Consider the following 20554-nt stretch of genomic DNA (forward strand, 5'->3'; position numbering starts at 1 on the left):
TAGAATTACATGTTACATTTATGCTTATTAAGTAAGATTTTGTCTTTCTTTTTGTTTTTCAATGTAGTTTTAGAAGTTGTACTTGAGATAAACACCTTGTGGTCTGCAGTCAAAGAAGAAAATCTATTTTTAAGGTGAGGTTAGTTCATGTGCACATTTAGAAAAAACACCTCTGTGTGACTTTTATCTTTGTGGTTTTAAGAAAAATTCCACAGAAGTTTAGTACAAAAAAAACTGTACATTTGAATAAATCCCCTTTAGATCAAACTAAGTCTACTGTATAAAATCTGTTTAATTGATGCTAAACAACTGACTCATGGCTTTGACTTCCACCTGAATATTTTACATGTAATGGTTTTATCTATATAAGTACTTTTATACATAGATTTTTTTTATCATAAATAATGAAATAATAAATAATAATCGATCATGAGAAACTTTGACATTTAGATATTATGTGTGGGTGTGAGTACAGTCCCATGTCACATTTACTGCAGCTTCATCATACAAGTGCTGCTGGTGACATGATGTGAATCAGAAGAAGCATGTAATTGACCTCACTCACTCTGGTCCATATTCATTACTTGAATCCATACATGTCCAGGTCAGGTGCAATAAAAGTGATGTCAGCGTAACAGTGTAACAGACTGAAGGATGATACCTCTTTCACTCAGTGATGTTATTTGAAATCTTTACTTAATAGATTTATTTAGTCACTCAGTTGCTATTACTTTCTGTAAGAGGTTATCATTGTGTTGTGTCTTGCCACCATATACTGTGTCCTACTGTACATCCAAAAAGTAGCCACTGTTTGATTAGTTACTGCTGAAATACAGAGAACTACTTACAAAACAAGTTTATACAGATTTTGTGCCAGGTGTGTTCAGATTTGTATGTAAATATAGACTGAGTAACCAGTGACGTGATTGATTACTTAAAGGACAATTACAATGTATTTAAGCGTGATATATTTCTCATAAATGTGCTCATTGTAATTAAACAGTTCATGCTAACTTTGCGCTCACCAGCGTCATCATCGAGAGTCAGGGACACACAAAACAACATATGTCTGGTTATATATTGGTGCCTTATGTGCATGACACTGACACACCACACATCACTGCATTGACTGTATACTGAGCTGCATCTGGGTGCACAGCAGCACTGTGACTGAACACATCCAGTTACACACTGATGGAGGACTGAAGCTGCTGCTGCTGTTGTTTTGCTTTCACTATGCAGCAAAAGTTGAGCAGGTTTAAGAGGGGAACAACTTTTGTGAAATACAATGATTACATATTTTTATTTATTTATTGATTATGAACATTCACTGATTAGCCATAACATTAAAACCACCTGCCTAATGTTGTGTCACCCCATGTGCCACCAAAACAGCTCTGATCTGTTGATGCAGACTGCACAAGACCTCAGAAGGTATCCTCTGGTAGCAGGCAACAGCAGATCCTTAAAGTTTTGAAATTTGACAGGTGGGGCCTACATGGATCAGACTTGTTTTTCCAGCACATCCCACATATGCTTGATCGGATTGAGATCTGGGAAATTTTAAGTCCAAGGCAGCACATTGAACTCTTTGTCATGTTCCTCAAAATATTCCTGAGCATTTTTTGCAGTGGAGCAGGGTATATTATCCTGCTGAAATAGGCCACTGCCACCAGGGAATGCTGCTGGGAAACCTTGGGTCCTGGCATTCATGTAGATGTTAGATGTTTGCAGACCAAGTACACCCTGTCATGGCAAAAGTATTCCCCAATCAACAGTACTCCCTAGTCTAACATATGCCAGGACGCAAGGTTTCCCAGCAGCATTCCCTGATGGCAGTGGCCTCTTTCAGCAAGATAATGTACCCTGCTCCACTGCAAAAATTCTCAGGAATAGTTTGAGTAACATGAGTGTTACAGGTGATACCTTGGTCTTAAAATTCCCCAGATCTAAATCCGATCAAGATGCTGTGGAATGTCCTGGAAAAACAAGTCTAATATTGTTGCCATGACAGGGTGTACTTGGTGTGCAAAAATGTTTAGGCAGGTGGTACGTGCCAAAGTAACATCTTCATGAATGCCAGGATCAAAGGTTTCCCAGACCACTTAACATCACACTGCCTCCACCAGCTTGTCCTCTTCCCATAGTGCATCCTGGTGCCATCTCTTCCCCAGGTAAACAATGCGCGCGCACACACACACACACACACACACACACACACACACACACACACACACACACACACACACACACACACACACACACACACACACACACACACACACACACACACACACACACACACACAAATGTGATTCATCAGACCAGGCCTCCTTCTTCCATTGGTCCATGGTTAGGTTTTGATGCAGCAGCTATGTAACATCTTACAACATCTGTGATGCACTGTTTCCTCACACCTGTCAATCATACTCAGTCTTTTTCAGCGATTTGTGCTACAGTAGCAGTTCTAAGGGATCGGACCAGATGGGCTAACCCTCGCTACCACATTTGGTGGGTACTTACCACAGTCATCCAGATCCTTACACTGCCCATTGTTCCTGCTTAAAACACATCAACTTCAAGAACTGACTGTCCACTGCCTAATATGTCAAAACCCTTGATAGGTGCCATTTTAACAAGATAATGTATTTTACTTTACCAGTCAGTATTTTTAATGTTTTGGCTAATCAATGTAAGTTGAAAGAAAAAGAAAAACAACTTGTGGTATTCAGCGGTATATAAGGGTGTTCACACTCTCAGAAGGGTATCCCCTCAGCCAAAACCCAGTCAAAACGCAGAACAGTAACTCCGGAAGATAGAAAGATGCAGTTCCGAAGGCAAAAAAATAACCTGTCTAACTTTTGATCCGCTGGGTAATACTCTGATGATTGAAATTATTTATTTGACCTCTGCTGCCAGTCCAGTAAAATGGAGGTGAATGCAATTCATTATTACGTTCAAAGCATCAAGCAAACACAGCAGCATCATAAACAATGTTCTGCTTACTCTGGATGATCCAGTTAGATCATTTCAAAAGAAAGCATGAGTATGTGTGTGGACTTAATAACAGTTATATACTGTTTACAACTATATCTTATAACTAACTCCTCAGAACTAAACCATGCTGTGTTTCTGTGTAGTTAAATATTCAGACCTGTCCACTGTGTCCTGTTACATGTTTTTACTAGATATTTAATTTTTGGTGATTCCAAATGTAATGCCAAGATGAGGAGCCGATGATTATTTTAATATTTTTGTCATTATGTGAATGCAGTAAAGAAACTTCACACATCGCAGTTAACATGTGGTCATGTTTCCTTAGTACAACACATAGTATGACTTCTTGTAGGCCAATCAAATGCAGTCTTGCCTCTGAAGAGTGAAAAAAGATCAGTGCTGTTCTCATTTGACACAGCAAGTTGAACACGATGACATCTCCAGTGTTTGTTCTCTATCTCACATGTCTGTTTTGGGGCGAAATGGGTGAGTTGTGTTTTTGTGCCTTCAACTTCTATCTGTTTTAGTTACTCCTCATACAAATGATTGTAATATCTTCAATTTACTGATTACACTGAATTCTACAAAAGTAAGTTGACACAAAATTGCTTTATTTCTCATTTCACTTCAGCTCAAACAACTGCTCTGAAATTCACCTCATCTGCTGGTGAAGACAGTGGTTTTATATCAGCTAATGTTGGCGACAGTGTAACTTTACTATGTTCCCGTGAAGATTATGCTGCAACAAGGGTTTACTGGTATAAGCAAACGCTGGCACAGAAACCAAGGCTCATCTCCACTTTGAATACGTTTGACACAATTAGCACTTTTTATGATGAATTCAAGAACAATCGACGCTTCACACTGGAGACTGAAAATGGAAATAATCACTTGACAATCTCTGTTTTGCAGATTTCAGACTCAGCTACTTACTACTGTGTTAGATACTATTTATACAAGTTAATATTTTCAGAGAACATTATTGTCAATGTAAAGGGTTCAGGTTTGAACATCCAAGCTTTGGTCCATCAGTCGGCATCTGAGAGCATCCAGTCAGGAGGCTCTGTGACTCTGAACTGTACAGTACACACTGGGACCTGTGATGATGGAGAACACAGTGTTTACTGGTTCAAATACTCTGAAGAATCTCATCTAGGACTCATTTACACACATGGAGGCAGGAATGATCAGTGTGAGAGGAACACCAGCACACAAGCACACACCTGTGTCTACAACTTACCGATGAAGAGTCTGAATCTTTCTCATGCTGGAACCTACTACTGTGCTGTCGCCTCATGTGGACAGATACTGTTTGGAAACGGGACCAAACTGGATGTTTGCAGTAAGTAACTTTCTACCAGATATTGTTTCATCTGATGAAGACATGAATAAGTGAACTTAACTTCAAAATAGAGATACACTTGAGAGTTGTGTCTCATTATATGTGACTCTCTGCAGATGAGGTAGACTCTCTTGTCTTGGTGTATTTCTTGAGTGGAGCTTTGGCGTTCACCACCATCCTCAGTGTTTTACTGGCTTTCTCAATGTACAAGATGAACAAGAGCAACAGTGGCCAAATTACAGGTAACTCTTTATATCTGACAGCATGTATTCACCGAACATGGCTTTTGAGTAAAATTACTTTTTTGTGTTTCACAACCAGAGTCTCAAGGAAGAAATTCAGCTCCCTCCAGAGGTGCAAAGGTGAATAATAACAGTATTAATTGTATTAATTGTTGAACTGCAGCCAACTTTTTAATTTTTTTTCTTTTTTACAACCATTGCAATAATATATTGATTTTGAATGTTTTAGAATAATATCCTGATGTACTGATATATACTTTGTTACCAGGGTTACAAAGATGCAGACAAGCTGTATTATGGCGCTTTAAGTGAGAACCTGACCAACAGACGAAGACAGAAGGACCAAATCTGGAGTGAATGTGTGTACTACAGTGTAAAGCAGTAGAACTGGAAATGTTTCATTTGTACTTCGAGCAGAGACATTATATTGTAGTGTCTGTTTGGAGGTGTAGCATGGATTTACTTTTGAGTTTGTAAGAAATGTGTTTTTATAGCTCCTTAAATGTCTTGATATGCTTTGGTAATTTTTAAGGGTATATCTTTCTGTGTGGTTTGAAGCAGAATATCTGTACAACTTTGTTTCTTGCAAATAAGTGTTATTTTTATTACATACTCTATACATATAACGATTTTTGTGTCTTAACAAGTAAATTGTTTAATCTATATTGCAGAATGCATTTGTGGGTTTTTAGGATCAAGATTGTATTGTATTGACTTTTGAGTTTAATCCGCATTGGTTTTATTGGCTTGGCATGTATGTTTTTCTACTATGTGAACATTTTATGTTAATAATCAAATAAAAAATTAAATTTGGAAGACTGTGAGCATGAGATGATATGTTTGCATGTATTAAATCCAGATACAGAGTCAGTTGTTCTGGGACTCCAAAGTGTGTCACTTTAACTCAAAACTAATGTTTGCAAGAGTGTGTGTGAGCACCTGCCTCCCAGTGCTATAACTCTTGCATATGTGTATAAGAGTGCAATGTTCTTACCAAATTCACAATCATTTCCTTATCTTACAACAGAAACAGGAATCTATGCAGATGAGAACTACTAGTTCATGAATTTGGTTTAATTTTTCAGGGGTGGAGGAAGAGTGGCTGTGTGAAGAAGGAGGGCAGAAGTTGCTCAGTGAAATATAATAATAAAAATGACAATAATGATAATAAAGAGAGGAAGAGAAACTGTACAACAGCATTAGAATGAGTCAGAAGTTGGATCTGGTGGCCTGGTGGGCATTTTTAATACTCTTTAATACTTTAATACTTTAATTATCTCTAGATCAAACTCATTTATGTATAATATAGGCTGATATTAATGGATGCTACACAGCTGACTCATGAGTTTTGTCTTCCAATTGATTATTTTACATGTAATGGTTTTATCTGTATAAGTGCTTTTGTATGTACATTGTATGCAAAAATGATCAAATAATAAATAATGTAAGTTGATTATGAAATACTTTGACTTTGAAACATTATGTGTTGTTGTGAAGTCATTCCCTTGTAGCATTAACTGCAAGTTCATCATACAACCACTGCTGGTGTTATACTGTGAATCAGAAAAACCATGTGACCAAGTCAGGAGGAATATATAAAGTATGAAAATGTAACAATGTGACAGGCTGGATGATGATCCCACTTTCATTCAGTGACCTCATGTGAAAACTGGGTCTAGTAGATTTGTCACTCAGTTGCTATTACCCAACCAGGTTGTCATTGTGTTGTGTCTTCTCACTTTGTACTGTGTCCTACTGTACATCCAACATGTGGCCACTGTTTGATTAGTTACAGCTGAAATACAGAGAACTACTTAGTGTTTGTTCTTACAAAACAATACAGATTTTGTGCCAAGTGTGTGCTTTTTTGGATGTAAATATTACACTGAGTAATCAGTGAGGTGAATGATTACTTAAAGGACAATTACAATGTATTTCAGCCTGATATGCTGTATTTCCCATAAATGTGCTCATTGTAATTCAACGAGTCATGCTTACGTTGCACTCAACAGCATTGTTATAAAGATTCAAGGACATGAGGAACCATGCAAACCAACATATATCAGGTTATATATTGGTACCTTATGTGCATGACACTGACCCACCACACATCACTGCATTGACTGTATACTGAACTGCATCTGAGTGCACAGCAGCACTGTGACTGAACACATCCAGTTATACACTAATGGAGGACTGAAGCTGCTGCTGCTGTTGTTTTGGTATAGATACAGGTTTCTAAAACACTTTCACTATGCAGCAAACGCAGGGCAGGTTAAAGAGGGGACAAGCTTTTTGTGAAATACAGTGGTTATGCATTCTAAATGGTCTTTGCACTTTTTTTACTATGCACGTATGTAGAAAAACAGTTTGTGGTTTTTAGCAGGATATAAACGCGTTCACACTTTTAGAAGAGTATCCATTCAGCTAAAACAACTTAAACACTCAAAACAGCAGGTCCTTATCAAACTGGACTTGACTGATAATTCTGACTCTGAAAGATGAAAAGCTGCAGTAACAAAGGAAAAAAACCTGTCTCACTTTATGTCCATTGGGACATTTTTTTACTGAGTGAACTTACTTTATTTGACTTCTGGTGCCAGTCCACTAAAACAGAGGTGAATGGAATTCATTATAGTAAACTGACTGTACTTATATATTGTTTTTCTAGTCTTCCGACCACTCAAAGTGTTTTTACATTACACGTCACCCATTTACACAGACATTCAAACACTGATGGTGTAGCCATGGACTTTATGGCTTACTTAGGACAATCCACAGTTATATCATTTACACATGTGCAACCACAACTAAATCTAGTAATTAACCTGTACTATGATGTATTTCTGGTGTAGGTCATAGCTTTTACAAATATTCAAACTTGTCCACTGTGTTCTGCTACATGTTTGTACTGGATAAACAGATTTATTCATTTTACTACGACCACAAGATGGGAAACTGTTTGTCTTTTTTTGTTGTTGGTATATATATATTTCTGTCATTATGTAAATACAGTAAAGACACAAACTTCACCTTATAGATCGCAGGTAACATGTGGTCATGTTTCCTTAGTAGGACATGATGTATGTCTTCACGTTGGCCAATCAAAAGCAGTCTTATCTCTGAACAGTGAAGAAAAGATCAGTGCTGCTTTCATTTCACACAGCAAGTTCAACACGATGACATCTCCAGTGTTTGTTCTCTATCTCACATGTCTGTTTTTGGGCAAAACGGGTGAGTTGTGATTTTGTGTCTTTAATAGTGTAATGTTCACTCCTCATTGAAATTATTGTAATATCTTGAATGTACTGATTACACTTCTATCACAGTAATTTAAACATTTCACTTCATCTCTTATTTCACTTCAGCTCAGACAACTTCTCTGCAATCCTCCTTATCTGTTCATCAAGACAGTGGATTTATATCAGCTAATGTTGGTGACAACGTAACTTTGCAATGTTTCTATAAAGGTGATTTCTCGGTGAGGTTTCACTGGTATAAGCAAAATCTGGGACAGAAACCCAGGCTCATCTCCACCTCCTATGGGTATGAAATAAAATACACTCTTCATAATGAATTTAAGAACAATTCACGTTTCACACTGGACAAAAATCACTTGACGATCACACATTTGCAGATTTCAGACTCAGCTACTTACTACTGTGCAGTTGGTAATTCATTGATATTAGAATTTGCAAAGGGAGCTATTGTCAGTGTAAAAGGTCCAGTTTTGGTCCATCAGTCGGCATCTGAGAGCATCCAGCCAGGAGGCTCTGTGACTCTGAACTGTACAGTACACACTGGGACCTGTGATGATGGAGAACACAGTGTTTACTGGTTCAAATACTCTGAAGAATCTCATCCAGGACTCATTTACACACATGGAGGCAGGAATGATCAGTGTGAGAGGAACACCAACACACAAACACACAGATGCGTCTATAAGTTGCCGATGAAGAGTCTGAATCTTTCTCATGCTGGGACCTACTACTGTGCTGTCGCCTCATGTGGACAGATACTGTTTGGAAACGGGACCAAGCTGGATGTTGGTGGTAAGTAACTTTCTAACAGATATTGTTTCATCTGATAAAGACATGATTACTTGCTAATCGAACTTAACATCAAAATAGAGATAAATGTGAGAGTTGTGTAATATCTCATTATATGTGACTCTCTACAGATGAGGTAGACTCTCTTGTCTTGGTGTATTTCTTGAGTGGAGCTTTGGCGTTCACCACCATCCTCAGTGTTTTACTGGCTTTCTCAATGTACAAGATGAAGAGAAACAGCTTTCAATCTACAGGTAACTGTTTATATTTGTTATAACTGTTATATCTAAGTTTCTATTAACTGAATAAGGATTTTGAATAACATAACTTTTTCTGTTTTCACAACCAGAGTCTCAAGCTACATTTTCAGCTCCCTCTGTAACAAATGGCGAGGTAAAACTTATTTTTGACAGTGGAATTAATATTTAAAAAATGTTTTGTATAACCAGCTGACATTGGGGAGTTTTTGGAAATTGTTTTGATGTTTGTCAGGATCCATACTGTTATCAACTTTTACATATGTTGTTAGCAGGGTCACCAAGACACAGACAACCTGCATTATGCTGCTTTAAGTGTGAAGCTGCCCAACAGATCAAGAAGAGCGAAGAACAACTCCAACAATGAATGTGTGTACTCCAGTGTAAAGTAGTAGAATTACATGTTACATTTCTGCATTTTTTAGTATAATTTTGTCTTTCTTTTTGATTTTCAAAGCATAATGTAGTTTTCGAAGTTGATCTTGAGATAATAATTTGTGTATATCTTCCTTGGGTTCTGCAGTCAAAGGTGAGGTTAGTGCACACTTAGAAAACATCTCTGTGTTGCTTTTATCTTTGTGGTTTTAAGCAGCATTTCACAGTATTTTAGTACAAGAAAACTGTATTTGTGATGTGGAGACAATTTTAAAGACATTTGAATAACTCCCCTTTAGATCTAACTACGTCTATTATATAAGATCTGTTTAATTGATTGATGCTACATAACTGACTCATGGCTTTGTCTTCCACCTGATTATTTGACATATAATGGTTTTATCTATATAAGTACTTTTATACATAGATTTTGTATCATAAATGATGAAATAATAAATAATAATAGTTGAACATGGGACACTTTGATCTTGAGTTATTATGTGTGGGTGTGAGTTCAGTCCCTTATCACATTAACTGCAGCTACAAGTGCTGCTTTTGGCATCATCAGACCAGGTCTCCTTCTTCCATTGCTCCATGGTTTAGTTCTGATGCAAATGTTCTCATTGTAGTTGCTTTCAGCAGTGGACAGAGGTAAGCATCGGAACTCTGATTGTGTGTCTATGCAGCCCTGTACACAGCAAGCTGTCATGTGCTGTGTGTTCTGACACCTGTCTATCACAGACAGCATTAACATATTCAGCAATATGTGTGACAGTAGCTCTTTTGACGGATTGGACCAGATGGAATAACCTTCACTTCACACCTGTATCAGTGAGCCCATGATCCTGTTGTCAGTTGTCCTTCCTTGGATCACTTTTGTTAAGAATTGACCCCAGAAGACCTGCTGCTTTGGAGATGCCTTGACCCAGTTATCTAGCAATCATAACTTGGCCCTCATCAAAGTCAATCAGATCCTTATACTTGTATTTGTATATGTACATTTAAATTTCAAAGACGTTGAGCATGAGATGATATGTTTGCATGTATTAAATCCAGATACAGAGTCAGTTGTTCTGGGACTACAAAGTAAAGTGGAACAGAAAGGTTTCTTCTAATGATCTGAAGCTCTGTTAGTTTTCAGTGTTACTGTTCGGGTAAAACTAATGTTTGCGAAATTGTATGTGAGCACCTGCCTCCCAGTGCTATAACTCATGCATATGTGTGTAAGAGTACCAAGTTATTATCAAATTTCACAATCATTTCATTATCTTACAACAGAAACAGGAAACTATGCACAACTACTGTATCATGAATATGGCTTATTTTGAGGGTGAAGGGGGAGTGGCTGTGTGAAGAAGGAGGGCAGAAGTTGCTAGGTGTAATATAATAATACTACTACTACTACTACTACTAATAATAATAATAATAATAATGAGAGGAAAATAAACAGTGCAACAACATTTAAATGAGCCAGAAGTTGGAACTGGTGAACACAACACAACAGAAATCCTCCTCATCTTGACTTGCAGCTCTTTAGCTCTCCAGCTGTATGTTTGTGTAGTTATCAGCTGGTTGCATTTCCCTTTGTGGTTTTAAGCTGAATTTCATATAGTACAAAAAACAACATGTATTAAACACATTGAGTCATTTTTTAACACATTTTGTTTACATCAAACGAATTTATGTGTCATACAAGCTGAGATTGATTGATGCTACACAAGTGACTCATGGCTTTGTCTTCCAATTGATTATTTTACATATAATGGTTTTATCTGTATAAGTGTTTTTATATGTACATTTTATGCAATAATGTTCAAATAATAAATAATATAAGCTGATTATGAAATACTTTGACTTTGAGACATTATGTGTTGTTGTGAAGTCATTCCCATGTAGCATTAACTGCAAGTTCATCATACAACCACTGCTGGTGTTATACTGTGAATCAGAAAAATCATGTGACCAAGTCAGGAGGAATATATAAAGTATGGAAATGTAACAATGTGACAGGCTGGATGATGATCCCACTTTCATTCAGTGACCTCATGTGAAAACTGGGTCTAGTAGATTTGTCACCCACTCAGTTGCTATTACCCAACCAGGTTGTCATTGTGTTGTGTCTTCTCACTTTGTACTGTGTCCTACTGTACATCCAACATGTGGCCACTGTTTGATTAGTTACAGCTGAAATACAGAGAACCACTTAGTGTTTGTTCTTACAAAACAATACAGATTTTGTGCCAAGTGTGTGCTTTTTTGGATGTAAATATTACACTGAGTAATCGGTGAGGTGAATGATTACTTAAAGGACAATTACAATGTAATTCAGCCTGATATACTGTATTTCCCATAAATGTGCTCATTGTAATTCAATGAGTCATGCTTACTTAGTACTCACCAGCATTGTTATAAAGATTCAAGGACATGAGAATCCATGCAAACCAACATATATCAGGTTATATATTGGTGCATAATGTGCATGACACTGACACACCACACATCACTGCATTGACTGTATACTGAGCTGCATCTGAGAGCACAGCAGCACTGTGACTGAACACATCCAGTTACACACTGATGGAGGAATGAAGCTGCTGCCGTTGTTGTTTTGGTATAGATACAGGTTTCTACAACACTTTCACTATGCAGCAAACGCAGGGCAGGTTAAAGAAGGGAAAAGCTTTTTGTGAAATACAGTGGTTATTCATTCTAAATTGTCTTGGCACTTTTTTGACTATGCACGTATGTTGAAAAACAGTTTGTGGTTTTCAGCAGGATATAAACGCTTGTCCACTGTTTGTCTTTTCTTTTTTATATATATTTCTGTCATCATGTGAATAAAGTAAAGAAACAAACTTCACATTATAGATTGCAGTTAACATGTGGTCATGTTTCCTTAGTAGGCCACGTGGTATGACTTCAGCTTGGCCAATCAAAAGCAGTCTTGTTTCTGAAGAGTGAAGAAAAGATCAGTGCTCTTATCATTTGACACAGCAAGTTGAACATGATGACATCTCCAGTGTTTGTTCTCTATCTCACATGTCTGTTTGTGGGGAGAATGGGTGAGTTTTATGTTTGTGATTCCAAATGTTAACTGTTAGAGTGGTTGCTTTTCAAATATTTAATGATAACACTGAATTCTGTCTCATACAATTCACCTTACATTTGCTTTGTCTCTTATTTCACTTCAGCTCAGCTGACTGATCTGGAATTCTCCTCATCTGTTCATCGTGACAGTGGTTTTATATCAGCTAATGTTGGTGAAGAGACGACTTTGAAGTGTTCCAATAAAGTTAATGTTGGTGCAAGACTTTATTGGTATAAACAAACTCTGGGACAGAAAATGAAGCAAATTTCTACTTTCTATAAATATGATGCAATTACCACATTTTATGATGAATTCAAGAACAATTCACGCTTCACACTGGAAACTGAAAACGGTAAAAATCACTTGAAGATCACAGATTTGCAGATTTCAGACTCAGCTACTTACTACTGCATTAGCTGCTATTTCGACATATTTGAAGTTTTAGAGGGCACTACTCTCTATATAAAGGGTTCAGGTTTGAACATCAGAGCTACGATCCATCAGTCGGCATCTGAGAGCATCCAGCCAGGAGGCTCTGTGACTCTGAACTGTACAGTACACACTGGGACCTGTGATGATGGAGAACACAGTGTTTACTGGTTCAAATACTCTGAAGAATCTCATCCAGGACTCATTTACACACATGGAGGCAGGAATGATCAGTGTGAGAGGAACACCAGAACACAAACATGTGTCTACAACTTGCCGATGAAGAGTCTGAATCTTTCTCATGCTGGGACCTACTACTGTGCTGTCGCCTCATGTGGACAGATACTGTTTGGAAATGGGATCAAGCTGGATGTTTGCAGTAAGTAACTTTCTACCAGATATTGTTTCATCTGATAAAGACATGAATAAGTGAACTAAGTGAACTTAACTTCAAATAGAGATAAATCAGAGAGTTGTGTAATATCTCATTATATGTGACTCTCTACAGATGAGGTAGACTCTCTTGTCTTGGTGTATTTCTTGAGTGGAGCTTTGGCGTTCACCACAATCCTCAGTGTTTTACTGGCTTTCTCAATGTACAAGATGAAGAGAAATGGCCAATCTACAGGTAAATGTTTATATCTGTTATAACTATCTAATTTTTTTTAAATTATATATGGATTTTGAATAAAATTATTTTTTTCTGTTTTCACAACCAGAGTCTCAAGCAACATTTTCAGCTCCCTCTGTGACAAATGGCGAGGTAAAACTTACTTTTAACAGTGGAATTAATATTTCAACACAGTTTTTGTATAACCAGCTGATATTAGGGAGTGTTTTGGACTTTGTTTTGATGTTTGTCAGGATCCATATTATTATCAACTTTTACATATTTTGTTAGCAGGGTCACCAAGACGCAGACAACCTGCATTATGCTGCTTTAAGTGTGAAGCTGCCCAACAGATCAAGAAGAGTGAAGAACAACTCCATCAATGAATGTGTGTACTCCAGTGTAAAGTAGTAGAATTACATGTTACATTTCTGCTTTTTTAGTAAGATTTTGTCTTTCTTTTGATTTTAAAAGCATAATGTAGTTTTTTAAGTTTCTAAGTTGATCCTTGAGATAAATATCTTCCTTGTGTTCTGCAGTCAAAATATCTTTTTTTTAGGTGAGGTTAGTTCATGTGTACATTTATAAAACACCTCTGTGTTGCTTTTATCTTTGTGGTTATAAACAGAATTTCACAGAATTGTGTTACAAAAAACTGTATTATCACGTGGAGACAATTTTAAAGACATTTGAATAAATCCCCTTTAGATCAAACTAAGTCTATTCAAATTCACAAATTCAAATTCAAAATTACTTTATTTATCCCAGAGGGGAAATTCAATTAGTCTGTTAGCTCTTCTGTAAATTATTGAAGAATTAGACAGCCTGATGGCAGTAGGAGCGAAGGATCATTATATAAGATCAGATTAATTCATGCTACACAAGTGACTCATGGCTTTGTCTTCCAACTGATTATTTTACATGTAATGGTTTTATCTACTGTATATGAATACTTTTATACACACATTTTATATCATAAATGATGAAATAATAAATAATAATCGTTGATCACGGAAGACTTTGACATTTAGATATTATGTGTGGGTGTGAGTTCAGTCCCATGTCATATTAACTGCAGCTTCATCATACAAGTGCTGCTGGTGGCATCATGTGAATCAGAAAAAGCATGAAATTGACCTCACTCACTCTGGTTACCTTTGACCATATTCTAGCCTTCAGTACTTGAATCCACATAAGTCTAGGTCAGGTGCAATATACAAATGATGTCAATGTAACAGTTTAACAAGGATGATCCCTTTTTCACTCAGTGACCTAATTTGAAATCTTGACCTAATAGATTTGTTACTAACTCAGTTGCTATTACTCAACCAGGTTATCATTTTGTTGTGTCTTCCCAGTGTGTACTGTGTTCTACTGTTCATCCGATATTTAGCCACTGTTTAAATAGTTACTATTAAAAACAAACAGAAGTGTCTCTTTGATTTTATTTCCCATAAATGTGGTTGTTGTGACTAAATGAGTCATGCTAAGTTTTCACTCACCAGCGTCATCATAGAGATTCAGGAACACAAGGCCTCACGTAAAACAACATATATCAGGGTATATATTGGTGCCTAATGTGCATGACACTGACACACTACACATTACCTCATTGACTGTATACTAAGCTGGTTCTGAGTGTATAGCAGCACTGTAACTGAACACATCCAGTTACACACCAATGGAGGACTGACGGTGCTGCTGCTTGTGTGCTGGAGGTTCAAGAGAGGAAAGGCTTTTGTGAAATACAGTAGTTATACATTTTTGCACTTTTTTACTATGAACTTACACTTATCAGCCATTACATGAAAAACACATGCCTAATACTGTGTAGGTCCTACTCATTCCACCAAAACAGCTCTGATCTGTTGATGCATGGACTCCAAAGGACCTCGGACTGTGTCCTCATCTGGCAACAGCATATCCTTCAAGTCTTTTAAGTTGTGAGGTGAGGTCTACATGGATCAGACTTGTTTTTCCAGCACATCCCAAAGATGCACGATCAGATTGAGATCTTGGGAATTTTAAGGTCAATGCAACACTTTGAACCCATTGTTATGTTCCTCAAAACATTCCTGAACAATTTTTGGAGTGTAGCAGGTAGCTTTATCCTGCTGAAAGAGGCCACAGCTATCAGGGAATACTGTTGCCATGAAGGAGTGTACTCAATCTGCAAAAATGTTAAGGTAGGTGGTGTGTGTCAAAGTAACATCCACATGAATGCCAGGACCCATCATTTCTTCCCAGAACATCGCTCAGATTAAAACTGCCTTCCCCCGGCTTGCTTTCCTCCCATAGTGCATCCCAGTGCCATCTCTCAATAATAATAATAATAATAATAATGATGAGAGGAAGAGAAACAGTGCAACAACATTTAAATGAGCCAGAAGTTGGAACTGGTGAACACAACACAACAGAAATCCTCATCATCTTGACTTGCAGCTCTTTAGCTCTCCGGCTGTATGTTTGTGTAGTTATCAGCTGGTTGCATTTCCCTTTGTGGTTTTAAGCTGAATTTCATAAAGTACAAAAAACAACATGTATTAAACTTGAGACAAATAATAAATAATATAAGTTGATTATAGAACCCTTTGATCTCGATATAAATATGTGGGTGTGAGTTCAGTCCCTTGTAGCATTAACTGAAGTTTCATCATACAAGCAATGCTGGTGTTATACTGTGAATCAGAAAAAGCATGACACCAAGTCCGGAGAAATATATAAAGTTTAAAAAAGGACAAAAACACAGGCCGGAGGATGTTCCCCCTTTTACTTAGTGACTTCATTTGAAATTTGCATTCGTAGATTTGTCACCCACTCAGTTGCTATTACCAAACCAGGTTATCATTGTGTTGTGTCTTCTCACTCACTGTGTACTGTGTCCTACTGTACATCCAACTTGTGGCCACTGTTTGATTCGTTAGGGTTAAGGTTACTGCTGAAATACAGAGAACTACTTAGTGTTTATTCTTACAAAACACGTTTATACAGACTTTGTGCCAGGTGTGTGCTGATTTGGATATCAATATAAGACTGAGTAACCGGTGAGGTGAATCATTACTAAAGCACAATTATAATGTATTAAACTAGATATATTTTCCCATACATGTGCTCATTGTGACTCAGTTAGTCATGCTTACTTAGCACTCACAAGCATTGTTATAAAGATTCAAGGACATGAGGATCCATGCAAACCAACATATATCAGGTTATATATTGGTGCATTATGTGCATGACACTGACCCACCACACCTCACTGCATTGACTGTATACTGAACTGCATCTGAGTGCACAGCAGCACTGTGACTGAACACATCCAGTTACACACTGATGGAGGACTGAAGCTGCTGCTGCTGTTGTTTTGCTTTCACTATGCAGCAAAAGTAGGACAGATTAAAGAGGGGAAGTTTTTGTGCAATTAAGTGGTTATGCATTCTTAATTGTTTTGGCACTTTTTTGACTATGCACGTATGTAGAAGAGAAACACAGTTTGTGGCTTTCAGCAGGATATAAGGATGTTCACACTTTCAGAAGAGTATCCCTTCAGCTAAAGCCACTTCCAACGGGAAAAAAAACCTGTCTTACTTTATGTCCATTGGGAAATTTTCTATATATAACAGTTTTATAACAGTTATATACTGTACATGTGCAACCATTCTCATGAAGTTACAAATACATCTAGCAACTAATTTGTTCCATGGTGTGTTGCTAGTATACGTCACAGCTTTCACACATAATCAAACTTGTCCGCTGTGTTTTGCTACATGTTTGTACTGGATATTCATTTTTAATTTTAACATCAAGATGGGAAACTGTTCTTCTTGTATTTTATTTTATTTTATATAAATCTGTCAGCATGTGAATACACCCAAGAAACAAACTTCACCTTATAGATCGCAGGTAACATGTGGTCATGTTTCGTAAGTAGGACATGTGGTATGACTTCAAGCAAGCCAATCAAAAACAGTCTTATCTCTGAACAGTGAAGAAAAAAAATCAGTGCTGCTTTCATTTCACACAGCAAGTTCAACACGATGACATCTCCATTGTTTGTTCTCTATCTCACATGTCTGTTTTTGGGCAAAACAGGTGAGTTGTGATTTTGTGTCTTTAAGAGTGTAATGTTCACTCCTCATAGAAATGATTGTAATATCTTAAATGTACTGATTACACTTCTATCACAGTAATTTAACAATCTCGCTTCATCTCTTATTTCTCTTCAGCTCAGACAACTTCTCTGCAATCCTCCTCATCTGTTCAACGAGACAGTGGTTTTATATCAGCTAATGTTGGTGACAGTGTAACTTTGCAATGTTACTATGAAGGTGATTTTGCAGTGAGATTTGACTGGTATAAGCAAACTCTGGGACAGAAACCCAGGCTCATCTCCACCTTCTATGAGTATGAAATAAAATACTCTTTTCATCACGAATTCAAGAACAATTCACGTTTCACACTGGACACCGGAAAGAGTAAACATCATTTGACGATCACACATTTGCAGATTTCAGACTCAGCTACTTACTACTGTGCAGTTGGTAATTCATTGACATTAGAAATAGCAAACCTAGCTCTAGTCAATGTAAAGAGTTCCGGTTTGAACATCCAAGCTTTGGTGCATCAGTCGGCATCTGAGAGCATCCAGCCAGGAGGCTCTGTGACTCTGAACTGTACAGTACACACTGGGACCTGTGATGATGGAGAACACAGTGTTTACTGGTTCAGAAACTCTGAAGAATCTCATACAGGACTCATTTACACACATGGAGGCAGGAATGATCAGTGTGAGAGGAACACCAACACACAAACACACACCTGTGTCTACAACTTGCCGATGAAGAGTCTGAATCTTTCTCATGCTGGGACCTACTACTGTGCTGTCGCCTCATGTGGACAGATACTGTTTGGAGACGGGACCAAGCTGGATGTTGGCAGTAAGTAACTTTCTACCAGACATTTTTTCATCTGATAAATACATGATTACTGTCTAATCAAACTTAACATCAAAATAGAGATAAATCTGAGGGTTGTGTAATACCACATTATAGTATGTGACTCTCTGCAGATGAGGTAGACTCTCTTGTCTTGGTGTATTTCTTGAGTGGAGCTTTGGTGTTCACCACCATCCTCAGTGTTTTACTGGCTTTCTCAATGTACAAGATGAAAAGAAATGGCCAATGTACAGGTAACTTTATTTCTCTTATAACTCTTATATTTGATTCCTATTCGATGAACATTAATTTGAATAAAACATTTTTTTCTGTTTTGATAACCAGAGCCTCAAGTAACGTTTTCAGCTCCTTCTGTGACAAATGGCGAGGTAAAACTTACCCTTAACAGTGATTCATATTTAAACATTTTTTTGTAAAAATGTTTGTTATCGGGGAGTTTTGGGGACATTTTTTCATATTTGTCAGGATCCATATTGTTATCAACTTACGTACATATTTTGCTATAGCAGGGTAACCAAGAAGCAGACAACATGCAATATGCTGCTTTAAGTGTGAAGCTGCCCAACAGATCAAGAAGAGTGAGGAACAACTCAAATGATGAATGTGTGTACTCCAATGTAATTCAGTAGAATTACATGTTACATTTTTGATTTTTAAGTAAAGCATTTTTTCTTTTTGATTTTCCAAAGTAGTTTTAGAAGTTGAAATAAATATCTTTTTATATCATCCTTGGTTCTTTTTAGCTGAGACTAGTTCATTTAACAAACATCTCTTTGTTGCTTTTGTGGTTTTAAGTAGATTTTTTATAGTACAAAACACAAGTATTTAACATAAAGAGTACATTTTGAATACATTTGAATAAATTCAAACTTGTGTTTGTATTGTATTGTATGTATAAACTCAGATAAATTGATACTATGCAACTGACTCATGGGCTTTGTCTTGGGCTTGATTATTTTACATGTAATGGTTTTTAACAATGTACATACTTATGCATGTCTTGTGTTATTAATGATCAAACAATAAATAATATACATCGATTACGGAACACTCACGTATGCTTCTCAGGAACCAGATGCTCAAGTTTGTGACAAAGTAAATTTATCTTAGCTTGGGGACCAACTAAGATAATTTGTAGTACTGGGGACAGGGTCAAGACAACAGGTAGTAGATTTCCTCTATGATACAGGTGTATTTTTGTAGCCACAGAAAGTTACAACTGAAAATGGTTGGTGTTTGATTGTATTTTCCATAAATGTGACCATTCTGACTCTCATGAGTCATGCTAGCTTTGCGATTGTCAGCCTCATTATAGAGATTCAGAGAAATTGACTTGTGGTTTACATTGATGCTTTATGTGTATAACTCTGACCCACCACACATTACTACATCAACTCTATACTGAGCTGCATCTGAGTGCACAGCAGCACTGTGCCTGAACACATCCAGTTACACACTGATGGAGGACTGAAGCTGTTGCTACTAAAGAACTGCTTTCATTATAGTCTATACAGTTTAATTAGAGCAGGTGTAACAGGGGAAAAGCTTTTATGAAATACAGTGGTTATGCATTTTGGCTCTCTTTTTTTTTTCTATGACCATATTTATAGAGAAGAAGAAAAAACATTTGTGGTTTTTAGCCGGATGTTAGGATGTTCACACTCTCACAAGGATATTACTTGAGTCTGCATCCTTCATTATAGTGGACTGAGAGGAAACTATAATGCATACAGGATGCACTGTAACACTGGATGATCGAAACTTACATACAGTAACAGGTTTTTCTCTGCCTATCAAACTAAAAGACAGGCTGCCTTTGTATTACTGTCGGCTGCCTTTATCGAAAATTACGGCACGTGATGTTGACAGAACTAAAAAGGCGGTACTCAACTGCAAAGACAGTGCAGCCCTCGGACAGTCTACAGCGCACACACACTACAGTCATTTTGTAGTTCATCTAGAAAAATGGCAGCAGATACAATATTTTTTAAATTTAATGACTGAATAATGGTCTTTGACAGACAAATGCGACATATATTGTGAAATTCCTACACTGTCACTCAAAGACTAATGTTAGTTGAGCAGTAACAAACTAGACTGGCCGTGTCACATCCTGTCTGTAGTTTCTGCTGTGTTTTAATTTGTCTTATTTTGAAAGTTTTTCTCCTTTTGTGTGTGGTTGTTCTTACTTCCTGTGTTTTCCAGCCTTAGTT

At 37.2% G+C, this 20554-nt stretch overlaps 3 protein-coding genes and 1 pseudogene across 3 annotated transcripts; all 4 read left to right on the forward strand.

Moving 5' to 3' along the window:
* Positions 1-3428: 3428 nt before the first annotated feature.
* Positions 3429-4966, forward strand: LOC134005873 (uncharacterized). Its single transcript, XM_062444900.1, has 5 exons — positions 3429-3483; positions 3629-4339; positions 4456-4581; positions 4661-4701; positions 4850-4966. Exons 1-5 carry the CDS (start codon positions 3429-3431, stop codon positions 4964-4966), a joined length of 1050 nt encoding a protein of 349 aa, XP_062300884.1.
* Positions 4967-7760: 2794 nt separating this feature from the next.
* Positions 7761-9279, forward strand: LOC134005802 (uncharacterized). The gene is made up of 5 exons (XM_062444803.1): positions 7761-7815; positions 7950-8633; positions 8762-8884; positions 8980-9023; positions 9163-9279. Exons 1-5 carry the CDS (start codon positions 7761-7763, stop codon positions 9277-9279), a joined length of 1023 nt encoding a protein of 340 aa, XP_062300787.1.
* A 2987-nt stretch (positions 9280-12266) lies between these two features.
* LOC134006082 (uncharacterized) lies at positions 12267-13800 on the forward strand. The gene is made up of 5 exons (XM_062445145.1): positions 12267-12324; positions 12454-13158; positions 13288-13407; positions 13499-13542; positions 13684-13800. Exons 1-5 carry the CDS (start codon positions 12267-12269, stop codon positions 13798-13800), a joined length of 1044 nt encoding a protein of 347 aa, XP_062301129.1.
* Positions 13801-17423: 3623 nt separating this feature from the next.
* Positions 17424-18970, forward strand: LOC134005840 (uncharacterized; annotated as a pseudogene).
* The last annotated feature ends 1584 nt before the right edge of the window (positions 18971-20554 follow it).

The sequence above is a fragment of the Scomber scombrus genome, chromosome 23 (genome assembly GCF_963691925.1).
Source record: "Scomber scombrus chromosome 23, fScoSco1.1, whole genome shotgun sequence".
In the NCBI taxonomy this organism is placed as follows: Eukaryota; Metazoa; Chordata; class Actinopteri; order Scombriformes; family Scombridae; genus Scomber; species Scomber scombrus.

Coding starts and splice junctions, on each gene's coding strand:
- LOC134005873 (XM_062444900.1), top strand. CDS start 3,429: ATGACATCTCCAGTGTTTGTTCTCTATCTCACATGTCTGTTTTGGGGC. Junction 4,340..4,455: donor GACCAAACTGGATGTTTGCA/GTAAGTAACTTT, acceptor GACTCTCTGCAG/ATGAGGTAGACTCTCTTGTC. Junction 4,702..4,849: donor CTCCCTCCAGAGGTGCAAAG/GTGAATAATAAC, acceptor CTTTGTTACCAG/GGTTACAAAGATGCAGACAA.
- LOC134005802 (XM_062444803.1), top strand. CDS start 7,761: ATGACATCTCCAGTGTTTGTTCTCTATCTCACATGTCTGTTTTTGGGC. Junction 8,634..8,761: donor GACCAAGCTGGATGTTGGTG/GTAAGTAACTTT, acceptor GACTCTCTACAG/ATGAGGTAGACTCTCTTGTC. Junction 9,024..9,162: donor CCTCTGTAACAAATGGCGAG/GTAAAACTTATT, acceptor TGTTGTTAGCAG/GGTCACCAAGACACAGACAA.
- LOC134006082 (XM_062445145.1), top strand. CDS start 12,267: ATGATGACATCTCCAGTGTTTGTTCTCTATCTCACATGTCTGTTTGTG. Junction 13,159..13,287: donor GATCAAGCTGGATGTTTGCA/GTAAGTAACTTT, acceptor GACTCTCTACAG/ATGAGGTAGACTCTCTTGTC. Junction 13,408..13,498: donor GAGAAATGGCCAATCTACAG/GTAAATGTTTAT, acceptor TTTCACAACCAG/AGTCTCAAGCAACATTTTCA.